At 40.1% G+C, this 20,135-nt stretch overlaps 1 protein-coding gene across 1 annotated transcript in view; it reads left to right on the top strand.

The window, feature by feature from the left end:
* The window catches only part of LOC136864682 (E3 ubiquitin-protein ligase HECW2), a 277,203-nt gene that overhangs the window by 62,699 nt on the left and 194,369 nt on the right, over nt 1-20,135 (top strand). The window contains exon 5 of the mRNA XM_067141994.2: nt 19,966-20,118. Coding sequence (XP_066998095.2) covers nt 19,966-20,118 — 153 coding nt within the window. The remainder of the gene's footprint in view (nt 1-19,965; nt 20,119-20,135) is intronic.

Below are 20,135 nucleotides of genomic sequence, written 5' to 3'. Positions count from 1 at the left end.
CCATAACATTTAAAAATGATTACAGAACATGCACCTTTCTCTATAAGAAAATCTAAGATCTAAATTAAGGTCCTCACGGATTATTACCCCTATTTTACACTTAGATATTTTCAAGAATGATATTTATACTGCCAGAAGGGGAACTGTAAAAGGCTATCAGGACTAAGTTAAATTCAGCTAACAAAATAACTACTGGTTCACAATGAAATTCAACCGAAAACTGTGATACATCAATAACTTCATATACCAAGTCACAGGATAGAAATACAGCACACCCTCCAAGCTCATTGGTTAGACAAAATGCGTCAGCTGGTATAAAATTATGTAGGTGAATAAATTCCACCTCTATCTTATCCAACCAATGTTCATTAATACACAGTATATCTAAATTATAATCCCTTAAAAATGCGTTTAGTTCTAGAGTTTTTTTTCTTAAGGTGCAGATATTTAGATTTAAAATGCTTAAACGTATAGTTCATTTACTGTGATTGAATTTGTTTCCCTGCCTCTACTGGGTTTCTCACAGTTAATTTTATTTAGAGTAGTAGTAGTAGTAGTAGTAGTAGGTTTTTTTTTTTTTTTTTTTTTTTTTTGTTATGGCAGGGGAAAATCTTTTAAAGACACCACTCTGTGTGGGAGTTGGATTTCCACCAACTAAAAACCCCTGCCCTCTTCACTCAAACCATTCTGGAACTGCTTGTCGGCATGACATCAGAATGGAGTGATGTATGTTATTAAGTTCTTCCTTTCTCTTCTTTCTCCTTCATCCCCATAATGCTTGTCGCCATTGCCTTTACTGTGTTCCAGGCAAACGGGCTCTCTAACATAATCTGAACCAGATTCCCTGGCGTGAGTTGTCGGCCAAGTTGTTGGCAGGCTTTTCTTCGTTCTTCTTCCCATCGAACACAGTAGAAAAAGGTGTGTTCTACTGTATCCCTTTCAGAACAGTACCAACAACCATCTCCCTGCGTCTTTCCCATCTTCATGGCGTATACGCCGAATCTTCCATGTCCTGTCAGGATCTGCGACAGATAGTAATCTACCTGCCGATGTCTACATTTAAGCCAGTCTCCTATGTTGGGTATTAGCTTTTTTGTCCATTGGCCAACATCGGTTGTGCCATCCCATCGGTCTTGCCACTCTAGTAAGAGTTGGTTCCTCGAGGCTTTCTTTTCCTCAGCAGATATAGTTGCACCCCTTTCATGCCAAAGTTTTCTCTCTGCAACGAGGAGGTCAATGGGAATACTGGCAGCTACAACTTGTAAAGCTGCTGTCGAAACAGTTCGATATGTAGTAGTAGTAGTAGTAGTAGTAGTAGTAGTAGTAGTAGTAGTAGTAGTAGTAGTAGTAGTAGTAGTAGTAGTAGTAGTAGTAGTAGTAGTAGTAGTAGTAGTAGTAGTAGTAGTAGTAGTAGTAGTAGTAGTAGTAGTAGTAGTAGTAGTAGTAGTAGTAGTAGTAGTAGTAGTAGTAGTAGTAGTAGTAGTAGTAGTAGTAGTAGTAGTAGTAGTAGTAGTAGTAGTAGTAGTAGTAGTAGTAGTAGTAGTAGTAGTAGTAGTAGTAGTAGTAGTAGTAGTAGTAGTAGTAGTAGTAGTAGTAGTAGTAGTAGTAGTAGTAGTAGTAGTAGTAGTAGTAGTAGTAGTAGTAGTAGTAGTAGTAGTAGTAGTAGTAGTAGTAGTAGTAGTAGTAGTAGTAGTAGTAGTAGTAGTAGTAGTAGTAGTAGTAGTAGTAGTAGTAGTAGTAGTAGTAGTAGTAGTAGTAGTAGTAGTTGTTTCTTCTTTTCCTTGAAATAAAATTTAAAAAAAATAATATTGTAAAGGTGGAGTCACACAGTCTTTAAGACTTTATTTCTTGTTGAGGCTGACAATACAGATTTGTTTCTTGCAGTAATTGTAACTGAGTAAAATATTCCTGCGATTACTGTAATTCAGTGCAATTATTCTTTTCTTGTACTGTGCTTCCTTGGTAATTTCTCTTTTACCCTTAATCATGTTGGAGACTTAACACTAAATTTGGTTTGGCATCTGTGCATGACTGTTTATGTCTTCATGAGCCCTTCCAATCCATGGTGATTACTGTCCACAGGCTGTTCAGATCTCTTGCCCACTCAAGCTGTTTTCCACCAAAGGTGAGTTTCAGAGGATCCTCATTTGTGTTTGGTTGGTTGCTGTGGCCATCACTTTTTGTTTGTGTACATTCATCTCTATACTTCTGACTGTAATGACACGAGTCCTCTCAGTACTGAATTCTGAAATTCCTTCTTGTTCATTGCAAGCATAATGATATCATTAGGATAAACAAAGGCCTGAACATTCACTAGCCTCATTCAGAAGTGTACCTCATGCATCTTCCTGTTCTTCTGTTACATTACTTGAGAAATCTGTCCGTAAGTATTATAAAGAGTATTGAATTTAAGTTATCTTCCTGATTCACAAATTTTTCTTTTGGGAGCCATACAGATTTTTATCGTCATAGCTGTCTGTGGTGTTTACACTCTTTATTCTCCTTATCAGAGCCTGGGATGATCTCATCCTTCATAACACTGCCCATAGTTTGCATCTGGTACGGTATCAAACGAAGACTAAAGTAATCAACCCCACCGCACCCCTGACGAAAATGTAGGTTTCCTTATGTCTGCTTATAAAAAATTATCCATCACTTGTCAGATTTTGAAGTGTGGTCTTGTGAATGTTTTTCTTTTTCCTACCCTAAAAGCTCTGCTTGCACTTCATTTCTCAGCATATTCTAAAAATTTTTACAAATTTTGACAAATGGTTCTTTCCTTTTATATACATTGGAATTAACAGATTGCACACTAATCATTCAGTATACTTTCTGTGTGCTGTATTTCTTTGTAGATTGACCACAGCCACTCTTAACATTTTCCTTTCAGTTAGCTGGATCATTTCTGGGTAGATGATGTTGCGGGTTCCTTTAAAATGAAACAGATACATGGAGAGGTTGACTACGTTCTTCAAACTGCTATTTACAGTTCTTTACAAGTTCATTCAGGTTCCAGTTTTCCACTTCACACAATTTGTAATCATTCCCTTCACTGAACACACAGCCCTCTGGCATGTCAAACTCCTGCTCTCCCATATGACCTCTCACGGCACAATGTCAAACCCAGAACAATTCACTCCACAACTCTTCACACTTCACGTAATCAAGACCGTCTTAGTCCATGCACAGTTTTGGTTCATATCAAGAAAAAGTTCCACCGTTACAATACTTAAAACTATTCTTTAAAATAAAATTAAAGACTGTTCCAAAGTTAACAATATGGTCAAAAAATTACGTACATTATGTGTAATTACTCCATGCAGATGCACTCCTGAATGATTCATCACTGACTTGCAACTGTCTCGTAAGTGCATTGTGCTTAGTTGCAATTGACCGACTCACAATTCCATCTTTACGCCTTATATAGACCTGCAGAAGATTCTCGAGAAAGTATTGTGCAGTTTCACTTTCCAGACCATTCAGGACACCTTTCCATTGTTGACCACTTCCTGCATCTTCTAAAGAGCTTCTGTATTGCAAGACTCAACAGTTTGCCAGGGCTATTGTCTTACTTGCTGCTGGCCTCACCCACATTGTCACCTCTTGCTGGCATTGTAGCTAATGTTTCCAATTAGGATGTTATCATTGCAGAAGTTATTTCTCATTTTCCATTTTCTTTGAGTGCAAGTTCAGCAGGATGCTGTCCCATGATTCTGATCCCTCTTCCGTTAAGGTATGCAATTCTGCCATTCTAGTCCCTCATGATGATGAGATGTCTTGCATATTTCTTTGGTTTATCTATTATGCCTCTTGCAGCCTGGTATAAAAGAGCTCCTTTTCAAATTCCTCCATATACATGGTTGACACACAGATCTATGAAAATGAAAATCCACAGCCTGTTTCCAGTCATTTGACCGGGTCAGGAATGGAATGAATGAAGCCCCCATCTAACAGCGAGGATAGGAAATGTGCCAGCTGCCGAAGCCTGTCGCACTTCTCTGGGGCAAGCACATAGATCTATATCAAAGACATTTTTTATTCTAGTTTGACCGTAACTCTGATTTTCCTTCAGCATAATACAGCCAAAGGCCCCTACAAAGTAATATCAACTGGAGCCAAATGAATTCAGGTGATACTCCTCTATCATTCTACATTTTTCCTTGTTTGTGATTATAGATAGGCAGAGTGGTTTACCTTCCTGAGAGCCACACAATGGTTCACTCAGTGGAGAAAGCTCATTTGACTGGCTCAGCATTTTCGTAACCCCTTTGTCTACTACTAGGAAAGGAGTTGGGTGCATTTGAAGAAAACGAATTACGCCTTCAGAGTAAATGTTATGTTAAGCTTTTTTAGGAATCTCCATTTCACCACACTTCAAATGCAAGTGATCACTTGGGAGGAAATAGTTTCTGTAGCTGTCAGGGAAGTTAAGGGTTATTAGGAATGAAGGGGATCTTATGAGGTAAGTGGGGTTGAGGCTCTACTCTATTGTTAGGTATGTGGGGAATGTGTGTGGAGTAAAGGAAATAAAAATTTGACTATTAGATAATACTATATGGTTGGTAAGAGAGTCATGGGTGTGTTTTTAGAAAAGGAATTAGGTTAAGGCAGATGTTGAGGAAAGTAGAAGGGAAGGAGGAGAGTAAGAAGAAGGTGATCATTTTCCATGTGGGTGCTAACAACGTGAGGCAAGTAGGGATAGGAACTAACATAGTTGGAGATTATGGGATCTGATTATAAATAGCTCAGGAGGAGTTTAAAGGAGCAGAGATTATTATGAATGAGATACTGTGTAGACAGGATGCTGACTGGAGAGTGATTAGGGATTTAAAAGTGACTATGGAGTAGGTATATGGGAAATTTGGAGTGAAATTTAAAGATCCTAATGGATGCATAGGAGATAGGGATCTACGCTTGGGTGGCCTTCACTTGAACAGCAATGGTACGTATAAGTTAAACAGGATTTGTTTAGAAGAGTCATAGGGAGAAGTTAATATGGGAAGGACAGCTGAATCAGAAAGTCATGGAATGAACTAGAGGAAAAAATATTTTAGACATGGTGTTAATAAAACCAGATGAACTCTATAAAGAAACTGAAGTGATAAATGGTATAAGTGATCATGAAGCTGTTTTTGTCATAGTTGAAAATAAGAGCAATAGAAAGGAAAGGAAAATTTGACTGTTAGATAATACCATACGGTTGGTAAGAGGCATGGGGGGGTTAAGAAAGTAATTATTATTAGCAGAAAATGGCAAATAAAATTGTAAACAGCCTATGGGATGGGTTTGAGGCAGTTGTAGAGGGGTGTGAAAATATCTATGTACGATGAAGGTGGTAAGGAATGGAAAAGACCCAGTTAATTATAACAGAGGAATAAAGAGATTAAGAAGGATGTGCAGGCTAGAAAGAAATAGTTGTGGAAATAAGAATAGATTGTAGGAACTTGCTAGGAAATTGAATTTAGCAATAAAGTCAGCCAATATTAACATGATGGAAAACATAATTAGCAGTCATATGATTTTTAGAGAAAAATGAAAGGGTATTTATATGTAGGTACTTTAAGGCAGAAACAGGTTCCAGGAAGGATCATTAACGAACAAATGGAGTGTGTGTGTATGTGAGGACTTACGTTATCATATTCAGCTAGCAGTATGTAAAGATAGTTGGATATAAGGAAAATCAGGTAGAGCCAGTTACAAATACTGGTAAAGTACTAAAATTTATCTATGATAATAAAGTTATTTACAAAAAGATACTAAAGTTGAAAGACAGAATAGCAACTGGAAGTGATCAAATTTCTGGGGAATGAGTTGGGATATATTGCTGTATCTGAAATATTTGATTACTCTTTACATGAAGGAGCTATAAAAAATGAATGGAGGGCCGATGACCTGGCTGTTGGGCCCTTTAAACAACAATCGTCGTCGTCGTCGTCGTCATGATCTAGCTATAGCTACCCCAGTATACAAGGAAAAATGTGATAAACATGAAGCAGATAACTACAGGCCAGTCAGTTTGACATGTGTTGCATGTAAGCTTTGGGAAGGCATTCTTTCTGATTACCAGTATATTAGACACATTTGCAAAATTACTAACTGGTTTGATAGAAGGCAGTTTTGGTTTCAGAAAGGTTATTTCAGTGAGGCTAAACTTGTGGGATTCCAGCAAGATATAGCAGATATTTTAGATTAAGGAGGTGAACTGGACTCTATCGCTATTGACCTAACCAAGGCTTTTGATTGATTGATTGATTGATTGATTGATTGATTGATTGCTTGATCGATTGATTGATTGATTGATTGATTGATTGATTGATTGATTGATTGATTGATTGATTGATTGATTGATTGATTGATTGATTTTTTTGTGATAAAAAATCAATTTCAGATTAAATACAAATTGTATTGTTGTAGAATCTCACAGCCAGTGTGAACTGACAAGGTCAAAGTTGACGTTGTATGTCAGTATTTTAGCTATTGTGTTGTAGCCTTTGTCAAGGTGATGTGACAGGAACAGGGTATCACTGATCACCATACTTTTATGTCACTGAGAAGGGTAAATTCATGACAAAAGTTTATCTTGCAAAACGTAGTCCCACCAATAGGTTTACTAGAAATGCGAGTTAAGAAATGAGGCTCTGGCAACACTGTAATGGCATGCAGCATGGCCAAGCACAGGTTGCATGAACTCGGCGCTCTGCCGAAGCTGTCTCATTAGCTCAGTGAGACGAGGTAATGCCATAAATGCCGGTTGTGCAGACGCGCCGATGTTCGAGTCGCGTTCATGCCAATTTTTTTTCAGTTCATGTATCAAATTGTATCCAATATACACCTCCACTATGCAATACACTATGTTCTGTCTTACCGTTACAGTTACCTTTATTTAAACATTCAAACATAACATGAACTTCTTACAGACGTAAACGACCACTTTGTTTCGTCCATGGCACAGATAAAGCCAATACGTAGAACATAATAGTGGATACAGTCACATTGTCTCTATCCAATGCGGTACAAGGGAACACAATACAGTACAGTAGATAGGCTACACTGGATTGCCCATTTTGCTACGCACAATAGGGTAATTCCATAGTGTATGTGTGACGTCCAGACTTATCTTCACAAAGCCGGTACGTACACTTATGAGCAACGTTCACTTCACAGCAGATGTTCAAAGCGACCACCTTGCATTTGCAAACACATCACCACTCGCTGGAGCATACTTTGCCGGACCCTACGCAACACACCTGCATCTAACATTGCTGATGCAGCATGCACGCGAGCTATTGGGTCTTGTACATCCATGGGTGAAGTACTATAAACATGTTCCTTTGAGTGTCCCCACAAATAAAAATCTAGTGGATTAAGGTTCGGGGATCGTGGAGGCCAGAACATTGGACCTCCACGACCAATCCATTTCCCTGGAAACGCTTCATTTAACCAGTTACGCACAGTCATTCCAAAGTGTGGTGGTGCACCATCATGCTGAAACCATAGCTGTTGCCAAACACCAAGTGGAACGTTTTCTAAAGCATCAGGCAAAGTATTGCCCAGAAACGTACGATAACGGGGCGCATTCAGCTTGTCCGGCAATAGGTAGGGGCCTAAAAGCACTCCTTCCACAATTCCAACCCACAGGTTTATTCACGGATGACGTGGGTTGTGGTCTGACCAATAATGGCTGTTGTGTGGTTGAAAATACCTTCCCGAGTGAAGCTACATTCGTCGCTCCATATCACATCCTTTATAAAATGTTTGTTATCTTCAACTTGTTGAAAAAGCCATTCACAGTATTGTACTTGTGGAATGCGGTCTTCTGGCCGCTGGTGTTGAGTTGATGTGTAATGATATGGGTGCAGTTTTTCGTCGTGCAACATGTCAACAACCAGTGTTTGAGATACCTGGAACTGCCTTGCAATATCACGGGTACTTTGCCGAGGTGATTGGTGAATGGCTTCAAGAATGTCGTCCTCTGTTTGTGGAGTACATCTAGTCCTTGGACGACCTCTGTCCACTACTTGTGGACGAAGATTACCGATTTCCCGCAGGCATTGATCAAGGCGATGAAAAACATTCTTATCGGGATGATGCCTTTGAGGGTACCGTGCTGCATACTCAAGAGCAGCAGCAGAAGCTTGGTTATCGGATGCACCCAACACTAAAAGCATATCGACGTATTCACCGTTTGTGTACTCCATCAGGAAGCTGCCCTACATGCACTTGACAGGACCAGTTATGGTTGTGCACTGCGTGGTTAGTCGACTCATGCATTCAGTTGAATGGATCACACTGTCGTGTGTTCGACTAATGTCATGTGACAACAGGATGTCATGCTTACAAATGAAGTTACACGACGGGAACTAGGGACCTGATGTCACACACACACACACAAAAGAAAAAAACCTGACGTAGATTTGAGCCATAGCTCCATGGTGCATGTGGGTTTGATAACCCAGCCATCTACTCATTGAGCTGCAACGGCGGGTACGGTAGAGTGGGATGATGCACGTTTCTCTGTTACATTCCGATGTGCTGTAGGATGTGACTTGTTTTCCAACAGCATCCGATCCGATTTGGCTATATGAACTTTTGTCTTGTAATGGGATGAGGAATCGCATGCTGACCTCCATGTGCAACATTTTTTGTTCACCTTGTATAATCCCTCTCTTTTGCAGATTCAGTAAATATGAGTACAAAAAGTCAGTCAGAACTTAACACAATTCAACCTCTGTACGGACATGCAGTATATACCAGACAAGCAGATTATGAGTATCCCATGCACGCTGTGAGGGCTGCATGGGCCGCATAGCCTGTATTCACAGCTGGATGGCAATATGAATATGTGCTTTACCAAACTGCAACTTCAATACTAGAAGTCACTGGCTAATAATATTGCAAAAAGAGAATCATTTTAAAAGATATGTATTCACTCGTGTCAGTTGCTTACATTGAAACATTTGTCTGGCTCCATGGCTAAATGGTTAGCATGCTGGCGTTTGGTCACAGGGTCCCGGGTTCGATTCCCGGCAGGGTCGGGAATTTTAACCATCATTGGTTAACTTCGCTGGCACTGGTATGTGTCGTCTCCATCATAATTTCATCCTCATTACGACGCGCAGGTCACCTACGGACGTCAAATCTAAAGACCTGCAGCTGGCGAGCCGAACATGTCCTCGGACACTCCCGGCACTAAAAAGCCATACGCCATTTCATTGAAACATTGGCTTTATGAGCCATCACAGTGTCCTGCAGGAAAAGTGCAAAACTCGTGGGTTGTCTTGTGTACCACCTTCTTTTTCTTCTTCTTCTTGTGCCATATCTGGTCCCCCAGACATTGGCAATCACCCTGGAGAAAGCATCCCATTCTTTAGCTAACTTGAAGAGTTGCTCGATGTTGTTGATGCAAGTCCAGTCTTTGATGTTTTGGAGCCATGACATCAGTGGTCTACCAGCTCCGCACTTGCCTTCTATCTTTCCTCGTAATATAAGGTGTAGAAGCCCATACTCATAAAACATGGCCTAAATAAGCTGTTTTCCTGGCTTTGATGATGTTTGCAGCTCATGCTCAGCTCTAGCTCTCCTTAACACTTCATTATTGGTTACAAAATCTGTCCAGGTTATTCTGAGCATTCTCCTATGTAACCACACTTCAGAGGCCTCTAATCTGTTCATGGAGGAAGCTTTGACAGTCCAGGTCTCTACTCCACAAATCAGTGTTGACCAGATATAACATCTCAACAGCTTTTGCCTGAGTTCGAGGTTTAAATTATCATCACAAATGAATAACCTAATCTTTTGGAAAGATGCCGGCCCCGTGGATTAGGGGTAGCGTGCCTGCCTCTTGCCTGGAGGCCCCGGGTTTGATTCCCGGCTTTTGAAAGATGATCTGGAGATCTCAGTATGGCATCTGATCTCTTTTTCAGTGTCCATATTGTCTGTTATAGTGTTCCCAAGGTATATGAACTGACTTGGTCGTTCAATGTTTTGATTATTTAATGAATGAGACACCTTCATGGTTGCTTCTGCTAAATACCATGAACTTGGTTTTCGTGCTATTGATGTTTAGACCATACGTTAATCCACTGAGATAAATTCTACTGAGCAGTTCTTGAAGACCTTCGATGGTGTCGCATATAATTAGGGTGTCGTCTGTATATCTAATGTTGTATATGACAACTCCATTTACTTTCACACCTAGCTGTATCATGCAAGGCTTCTTTGAAGATGTGATCGGCATGGAGGTTGATATGTAGCAGTGAAAGTATGCAACCTTGGTGTATTCCTCTTTTGATATTATTTTATCTCTGAAGTTCTTGTTCGTCCAATCTTGACTGTGACTTGCTGGTTCCAGTAAAGATTTTGTATGATGTGGATATCTTTTATGTCTAACCGTTTCTGATGCAGAATCTCAATCAGTTTTTCATGTTTGACTCTGTCGAATGATCAGTGAAACATGCAAATACATCTTTAGCGTTGTTCTCGGCATCTTTGAAGGATGATATAGATGTTGATTCCCACAAGGAATATGAAATATTTGTCCTGAATGAGTAAATTATAATACCAATTTAATGGTCTGTTATTGGACATTATAAATTTTCCAGCTAACTCATTCTTGGTTGCCTGCGTTTCGCCCCTATGTGCTAAGTTGGGCTCATCAGTTGGTACTTAGCACACCCACCAAGACGCATGGCTAGTGCATATTGTGGAGGCCACTACATAGGCTGCTTGAAGCCACCAGCAGTGCCAATGCACTATGAGAGACTTTGTCTCACTTCCAAAAATTGATGCCTGCCTGGCCATCAGATGATATAGATGTTGATTCCCAGAGGGAATATGAAATATTTGTCCTGAATGAATAAATTTATAATACCAAATATTTCATATTCCCTGTGGGAATCAACATCTATATCATCTGATGGCTAGACAGGCATCAATTTTTGGAAGTGAGACAAAGTCTCTCATAGTGCATTGGCACTGCTGGTGGCTTCAAAGTAGCCTACGCAGTGGCCTCCACGGTATGTACTAGCCACGCGTCTTGGTGGATGTGCTAAGTACCAACTGATGAGCCCAAATTAGCACATAGGGGCAGAACGCAGGCAACCAAGAATGAGTTAGCTGGAAAATTTATAATGTCCAATAACGGACCATTAAATTTGTATCTTTGAAGGAGACCATTGACACTGAACAATGCCTCTCGAGTACCTTCTCTTGCTTTTTTTTGTTACCTTTCAACCACAAATAACACCTGTGAATATCTCTGTCTGCAGCACAGGTACAGCAGAGCAGTTGCTGAACACCCTCAGATATGGGATGTGGACTTAGCAAAGAACATACAAGAACATCTACGCCATTGAAAGGACATATACAGATGTTAGGGTAATACGTTGTCATAATCAAATATTTCACACAGTGTGTCCCATTGTTACTAGCAATATACAGTATTACCCTTTATTTGAAAGTTTATAATTTCCATTTCTCCAAAACGTGTGGCTTTTCTGGTTGATGAACTGTCCCATGTTGAGCCTGCAGTCCTCCAAGGAAGTGTTTACCATTAAGAAAATTCTACAAGGACCTGAATAGGTAATAGTCAGAGGGTTCGGAGACTAGAGCAGACAGGGTAACACATCCCAGCTGAAATTCTGCAATGTCTGATGGATTTTCACTGACCTATGTGGTCTGGCATTGTGATGGATGATAACTCCTTCAGTGTTTAAAAATTCAGGTCTTTCCTCTTGAATGGTGGTAACCTTCATTCACTCCAGATGTGAGCAGTATTTTTTGGAATTGATGGGCTTACCAGTGGGAAGAAAATCAAAGTACTGAATTCCCTTTCAGTCCCACCAAAAGGTGCAGCATAACCTTCCTGGGATGAAGACCTAGTTTCGGACTTGCTCCATGATTTACCCTTTCAGATATTGTGATACCCTACCTAATTCTTATCGCCAATCATCAGCTGTTTCTGAAACCATCCTTGTGATGGTACTATAATAACTAATTACACATGGAAATGTGCTGCACAAAATTCTGATTACTCAGTTTCCGAGGAACCCACATATTGAACAGATTTAGGTAACCAAACTTCTTTATGTGCCTGGCTACACTAGCGTGAGATATGTTCAGCGCCGACACCATCTCCCATGCTGTCATTCATCGATTGCTTGCGCTAACTCCTTTATTCATTCCATGTCTGCCACCACATGCTGTCCTGTGCACAGTTTGTCTTTTAGGAAGAAATTCCCCAATCAGAATCATGTAAACCACTTTTAACATGCCTGATTCATCACTGCAACTTCTCCATACACTGCATAAATTTTCATTCTGGTTTTTGAGGTAATTTTACCCTTATGATAAAAGAAATATGTAAGATGCCAAAAATGTTCCTTTTTATCATCCATTATCGTACACATGGAAGAAAATTCACATTGATGCAGCCAAGATCAGTCACAAACATGAACTGGTGTATCCCACAGCATGTCTGGTTGTTGACCCTATGGTGCAGGGGTGTTGCGGCAATGTCCATAACATAACTATACAGTGGGTAGTGTTTTTGCTAGTTGCTTTACGTTGCACCAACACAGATAGGTCTTATGGCGACAATGGGATAGGGAAGGGCTAGGAGTGGGAAGGAAGTGGCCGTGGCCTTAATTAAGGTACAGCCCCAGCATTTGCCTGGTGTGAAAATGGGAAACCACGGAAAACCATCTTCAGGGCTGCCGACAGTGGGGTTTGAACCTACTATCTCCCGAATACTGGATACTGGCCGCACTTAAGCGACTGCAGCTATCGAGCTCGGTAGTGGGTAGTGTTAGGCATAGATATCAAGGATAATTTAATAAAAAACCACCTATTCAATACTTTCCACGTTTAATGTGGTTATTATCTACATGATTTTATGTAGACTTATTTGGTCAGGTACATGTTTCACCCATTATTTTGGGCATCTTCAGCCTGTAAACAACCTTTAGGTCAAGGTTTGGGACCTTTTTAACCAATATAAACATACCTATATATACACTATATACAACATATACATTATATACAATATATACAAACATAAGTTAATACAGTTAAGTTTTTTGGTCCTTTTGGCATTTTTCGATACAACTTACAATACCAGCGAACAAATTTTTGAGCCCACCCAATTTGTTCCTTTTCAGTTAATACTACAAAGAAGGGTTGTAAAATTATTTGCACATATCTATGACCTTTAAAAAAATTGGACCTATTTCTCATCAGCAAATGCACACTATACTCCTATATTTTGGTAATGAATGGGTTCCTCATGCAACATATTAGGTTTCTCAGAACTCCAGTATTAGTAGTTCTGCATATGAACATAATCATGTTAGAGGAACCAAGCTTCATCAGAGAACAGAATGAGATACGGATCATTAAACTCAGTCATACATATTATTAAAAATCCTTCCACCGAATCTAATCCTACAACATTGAGGATCATCAGGTTTAAGTTCTTGTACTAGCGTAAACTTATTGGGTTTTAACTGAAGTAACTTTGAAGCCTTTCCTGCCAAGCCATAAGAAATTTCTGATTGTTGAGAAAGAGGCCGAAGATATTTTGTAGGGAAATTTCTAGATGATATCTGATGTGATTAAGAACTTATTCTGTGAGCACTGTGGATCATTGTCCCCACTTCTTATCTTGAACCCTCCCTGTTTTATAAAATTTGATAACTAATGTATAAATTGCACTCCAACGTGGACCATGATCATCAGGCAATATTCCTGAAATAATCTCCTGAAAGCAAGATTCTGTTAGTACATATGAATCATAAATAAACACTCACTATGGAATATATACACAGTAATGTCAGTACTTTCAATGCATATAATGCATATAACTACGCAAACCCATTAATATACATATATTCTGGAAAAACACAAATAAATGCTACAGAATGAACATATTCTTATTCGAAATGATCACCATGTGTGGTAACACAGCGGTGAAAACATTGGGGCCACTCATCAATAGATGCACGAATCGTGTCCAGCGGAATTTTTTTGATAGCTGACGTGATTGATTTTTTTTAACATCTCAATATTGTGGTACCTTTTTCAACATGCTGTCACCTCGAGGTTCTGCCACAGAGAATAATTCAATGGATTGAGGTCCAGACTTCCACTAGGCCAGTCAGCAGCAGCGGTGAACCGTGGGACATTGGTTGCCAACCACTGCTGCATTGTTTTTGCTTTGTGTGTAGGAGTGCTATCCTGTCGAAAAACACATGAATTCCCTTCAGACAGCTTTGAATTGATACATGGTATCACATTTTTTACTCCACCTTTGCAAAAATGCATCTCTGATGCTCCCCGCCAGGAAACCGTCCACCATACCATGACAGAAGCAGGGTGGTGATGTCCACGCTGTACACATGGAACTTTCTCTCTTGCTTCCTTGGAGGACCGTGCATACACGCAGTTGTTTTGCCTGTTAAACGACTCTTCCACAGTGAATATTTTTTCATCTGCGAATAAGATGTCGTGATACTGGCTCTCTCCATACCTCATTAACAAAGCCTGGGATCAAACCCAGCGTATCTCCTTTAAATTTTTCAGGTAGTAAATGCCATGTGTATCTTTTATATGCGCCAACACATAAATCATCCTTCAAAATATGTAACATAGTTCATGGAGATATAATTATTTCATGAGACAAAACTGTTTATGCAAAGGATTGCATCGAATCATTGCACGAACAGCATTCACAACTTCTTTTCTGCATGCACACCTAGGACGGCCCAGTCAGTAGCGATCAACAGTTGCACCCATTTGTTTAAACCGTGCTATTGTCCGAAATACAAATTGTTCATTGATATCGATAGGTTTCAACATAGAAAAAAATTTCCTTATCTCGCTTTCCGAAACGAAATAATGCCAATAGAGCGATATGATTCTCATACACTCGCCACTCCATCGTACTCTGTTGCCTGCTGTTGGTACACTGCAAGCCGGTTACTGGTGGAGTCATGAAGGTGACTTTATGGATGTCGACATACAGCGCTGCCACAATTCTTCATTCACAATTACCATTTTACAATGCATTTAGATTTTATTGGCAGAACTTACAGCAGTACTGTGTATATGTCTAAGAACAGATGGAGAGCAGCAACTTACCATGTAAGACTGCGTGGATAGATTACACGTAAAAGAATACTTGGGCTTATTATCAGACATATCTTAGCATCCTATTGTACTTGTGCAGTTTCATCAGTTGTTGAGCTCAGACTGATAAGGCAGTCGCAGTTCCTACAAAGCACAAAATTTCCAGCTTGTTGTTTATGGCCAACATTGCAGCTAGACTGGGAATGCTGTACCCACGGGCAACTACTATTCTATTTACTGGTGTAACTAATCTGTTGTTTACAAAATAAAGTACAATGAATGCCCTAAATTCTACTTTGTATTAACTGGTCAGTATTTCAAAACAAGGTACACAGAACATATCCGAGTGTTCAAGTAAAATACAGAATCTGAACTTGTCAACCACTTAACTAAACACAGGATACAAACATACAGATACCAGTATAAGTACGGAAATCCTCTTATCAGTCTTAAAGAACACACCCCAACTCTACAGATTAGTATGAAATATGCACAGACACCATTTCTCATAACACCGAAATTCTCAATGAACAGTCATAATTAAAATCACATACATTACAGAATCACATCAGATATGCCTTTCTAATTGCAATTTTGGGACACAAGACATCTGTTGCTGAGAATGACTTTTACTTCTTTTTTTACAAGTTGCTTTACATCACATATCAGGTGTAAGGCTTTTCAGGTGTTTGCTCTATTAACCAGCGTTTCGTCTTAGGTCTGACACTAGACTCGTCAGAGTGGGATGTGTCAGACCCTACCCACTGACGCTGGGTGTATGCAGGTGAGCTTATCAGAAGCCTATATATGAGGCACAGTCTGATAACTGCATACGGGAGATAAATCTCCACAATGGAATTCCGAATGGAATTGCTAGGCGGGCTAGAAATAAAATATGGAGGTGGACATTCTTGCATTTTATTGAACGATAGACATTGAAATGAACAAATAAGATTGTTACAGTAACGGTTATATTAAAACATTGTAAGATTTACCTAAACTGTTGTAATACACCAAATCCATCTGTTGGTTCTTCTTCATTGCAAACATGTCAATAAACTTTTCAGTAAAGGCAGCATGAGAGGACAGTTCTCCTAAAAGTTATTTTTCTGCAACTAAAATGCTTACATTACACAAACAGTGATTTCATTATTGAGTTTCATCCTCTTGAGTGTACTCATGGCTCTCTCACTACTTGCTGTGGTAGTGGGATATGTTGCAACCACCTTATACACCAAGTCTTAAGTCATTTACAACAAAATACATTAGTAGGTTTTGTGGTGTCAAATGTTTTTGTTCATCTGCATAAATATTGAAGAGCTCATTTTCATGCTGGTCTGAATTTTAAAAAACCAGGGTACTGCTTTATTAGTTTGGAATTTCTTGTCTTAGGAAATTCTTTATTGTGTTCTGTGAATTTTTTCATTCGCCAATTCTACAAACTGCTGCTGTGTAAAATCTTCAAATCTGGATTTCATTTGGACAACATGGCAGTTGATTTCAAGTCAGCGCTTTCAGCCTAACCTTTTGAGAGCCGCTGAAACTTACCTTCCCATTCTATTGTACACTTTTTTGCACACACTTGTCAATGAATGCCTCGGAACTTAGGTTATGTACATTTGCAATTGTGAGTTGTATTCCTTTATGGCAAGCATTTATATTTACTAATAATTGCAGAACTTTATATAAAGGGTCAATACATGAACAAAGTGGAAGTGCCACTAGGGGACGTACACGTCCCTTCCTCATTCATGAACAAAAGCCATTGAATAAGGCCTTAGAAGCAGTGTGAGCCATAGAGCTAAGTTCAACGAACACTCAAGATGCTCCGACTACACGTTTGACAAGCCTTTGACCAGCTAGATGAATTTGAGAGAGGCTACATTTTCGGACTAAGAGTGGCAGATTGGACATTTCGATTCATTGCTCTCCACTTGAACTGTTCTGACTATACTGTGCTTCGGTATTGGATGTTTTGGGAATATGCAGGTACACACACATGTTGAGGAGGCTCGGGTCAACACCGGCGGAGCAGCAGTAGGGAGGATAATTTCATTGTGCACTGTAAGCACTCCATGGACGTCACTGCCCACCATCCAGAGACATGCCACAACAACTGGGGATGTGTCTGTTTCCACTAGTACCATATTTTGGTGGCTAGCAGAGCAGGTTCTGTTGTCACAGCATCCCTTATGATGTCTACTATTATGACCTGAGCATTGCTGAGCACGTTTGTAGTTCTGCCAGTAATGGGCAGTATGGCAGCTTGTGAATTAGCATTGAGTGGTGTTCAGCAACGAATCACGGTTCTGTCTGGATGCAGACAACCGCCAAATTTGAGTCTGGAGACGTTCTGCCCAGTGCAGTGATTCTTGCTTCATTGTAGAGCGGTACACCACCCTAACGAGAGGTATCGTGATGTGGGGTGCCATCTTCTATGAATCCTACTCCCCACTGATGGTGACTGAAGGAATTCTGATGAGACGGCAATATGTCCAGGAAATTGTACGACTGCATGTGCTTCCCTCCCTCGTGCAACTTGACAACTCCATTTTCCAGCAGAATAATTCGTGACTTCACACAGCACCGATATCCCTGGCCTGTCTTTGTTATGTCAACTTGTTTCCTTGGCCAGCAAGGCCTCCAGACCTCTCGTCCATGGAGAATGTTTCAGATTGAATTGGACAGCAACTACGGCAGATCTGTAGGGCCATTTGCGCCAGCTGTGGCAGGATCTTCCTCAGGAGAAAATCCAATGTCTGTATGCCTCCATATCCAAACATATCACTGCCTATCTCATGCTACGGGTGGTCCAACACCGTACAACGTGCATCCTGCAAGTCTGTGTTACCCTGCAATAAATGCTTAATGTGGTACAATATTTTGATGTTTTCTTTATACTACTGTACGCTGTATCTGTTTCCACTTACATGCCCCTGCGATGGCTCATTCATGGTATGCAATTTGTTTGCATATGTATGTATATATGTATGTTTCACAGCAGATTTTCAAGAGTCCTGTCTTTTAAGAAAAATTATGGAAAGTAGTGAAGTTCTGAACCTATATCAATCATATCATCATGAAATACCATTGTAATGACCCTGATTAAGTTGGCTAGATTTTCTTGTTGCCTAAAAGAAGTATGTCTTCTAGTCATCACGTACCATTTTGAGCTCTGTAGAGCTATTTCCCACTGAAATAACACCCAGATACTATGAAACATGATAGTAAACAGTATGATATGACAATCCTTGATTTGGTCAGCTTGAACCAGCCATTTCATATTGTTACGTCTCCATATGTCTGCCAGCCGACACCCTCCCCCTACCCCCCACCTCCCACCCTGTATTCTCTGGAAGGGTTGAGTGAGTCAGGCTGAGGGGCTACTGGCTGGCCTAAGGGCATCCGACGGCCTCTCTTTCTATTGCGCTCTTTGTCTGGTGTTTCCGTGGATTTTCTGGAATGCAAAACTAGAGCGTTCCTTTTCTTGCCGCATCCCAAAGATTAAAACTTCATCACCAGGTAATTAGAAGCATTGGTAAAGTGTTGTTGGTGTTGGGTTGTCTTGCTGAGTGTTATGTGTCGAGTAGTTCTGTGTGTGGAGCAGTCACATGAGTTGACTGTGCAAATTATCACTCCTGTGTGAAGAGGAGCCCAGTGTACAGCAGTCGTGTGTTGTAACAGTCAACAGATGTATAGTCGAGCCCAGCTAAAGGGAACTACTGGGTGAAGTGACTGGTGCATGCAAAGCCAAGTGAAACGTGAGATCTGTCAGTCAAGATTACGGAAGGATTGCTCATTCCAGGTAAATACCAGCCAGCCGGAGACCCACTGTGAGGACAAGCGACTTATATAAATGGCATTAATTAGTGAAGTGTCATTCTTTTTCGACAATTGGAAATTACATTCCTATTTCCTTAGGAAAAGAGAACTGAATGAAAAGAACACATCTTGAAGCTCAGATTTCTATTATACACAAATCATGAAATTGATTGTGTAGCCTTTTATAATCTATAATGCAGTTCTTTCCTTTAGACTACTGCAAGTGCCAGTTGTGTTAAAGGTTGGCCTACAAGAGTAGTTTCTTGAATTTATGTAAAGAGGGATGTAGTTGTCCCTCTCTCGTTTGTTTAAATAATTTATTTTAGTCAAATAGACCTTTCAATTGGTACAATACATCCAGAATCCCCCAAAGAATGTTTTTCTTTTTAGAAGTTTCTTTCTATATTCCCTGAACTCTAATGGTCTTGGCCATTATTCTTTGCTGGTTAAACCAGCCCTCACATATAGGTAAACATCCCTGACCTGGCTGGGAATCAAACCCAGGGCATCCAGATGAGAGGCAAGCATACCCCTACACACAGGGCTGGCTATATTCCCTGTATGATTTGAAAAAGCAGCAGGTGTGTTAGAGTGAAATATACCATAATTCCTTTAATGTCTTGTGGAATAGGTTAAATTGGAAGTACTTGAATATATGAAGTTCCTTTCATTATTATGTCTTGTAGATTATAATAAATGTATATGCAGCATAGTCATAAAATTTGTATCTTTATGTACTAATCATGTAATACCATATTCCTTCTCACAATGATACCTTCTGTAACTATGCCTTCAATTCTTTATGTGCACTTGTTGCTTTGTGTTAAGTCAGTTTCCATTCTTCAGTTTATGTGGAATTCAGACTGCATGTGGTAATTAATCTTAATAGAAATGACTTAATCTGTTATCTTGTGAGGGTAGCGCTGTAGAACTAAGAAACTAACTAGCCTGTTGCATGCCAAGTGGTGTGCGGCTGGGATGAAAATCCTGCTATGTTCTGTCTGTCTTGCCTTCTTGTAGCAATTCTTCATAGACCACACATCCAAGACGACAACGTTCATTGATCCCCGTGTTCCGACAGAGTCCCCCTACCTGAACCCGCATAAGCTTGTGCTGTCTGGTGCACGTCGTCGTAGCCGCAGTGCAGGGGATGAGGAACTGAGCCATGCCCGAGTAAGTCTCATTGAAAT

This window comes from Anabrus simplex, chromosome 2 (assembly GCF_040414725.1).
Source record: "Anabrus simplex isolate iqAnaSimp1 chromosome 2, ASM4041472v1, whole genome shotgun sequence".
Lineage (NCBI taxonomy): Eukaryota > Metazoa > Arthropoda > Insecta > Orthoptera > Tettigoniidae > Anabrus > Anabrus simplex.
This window is presented reverse-complemented; position numbering and strand designations above follow the sequence as displayed.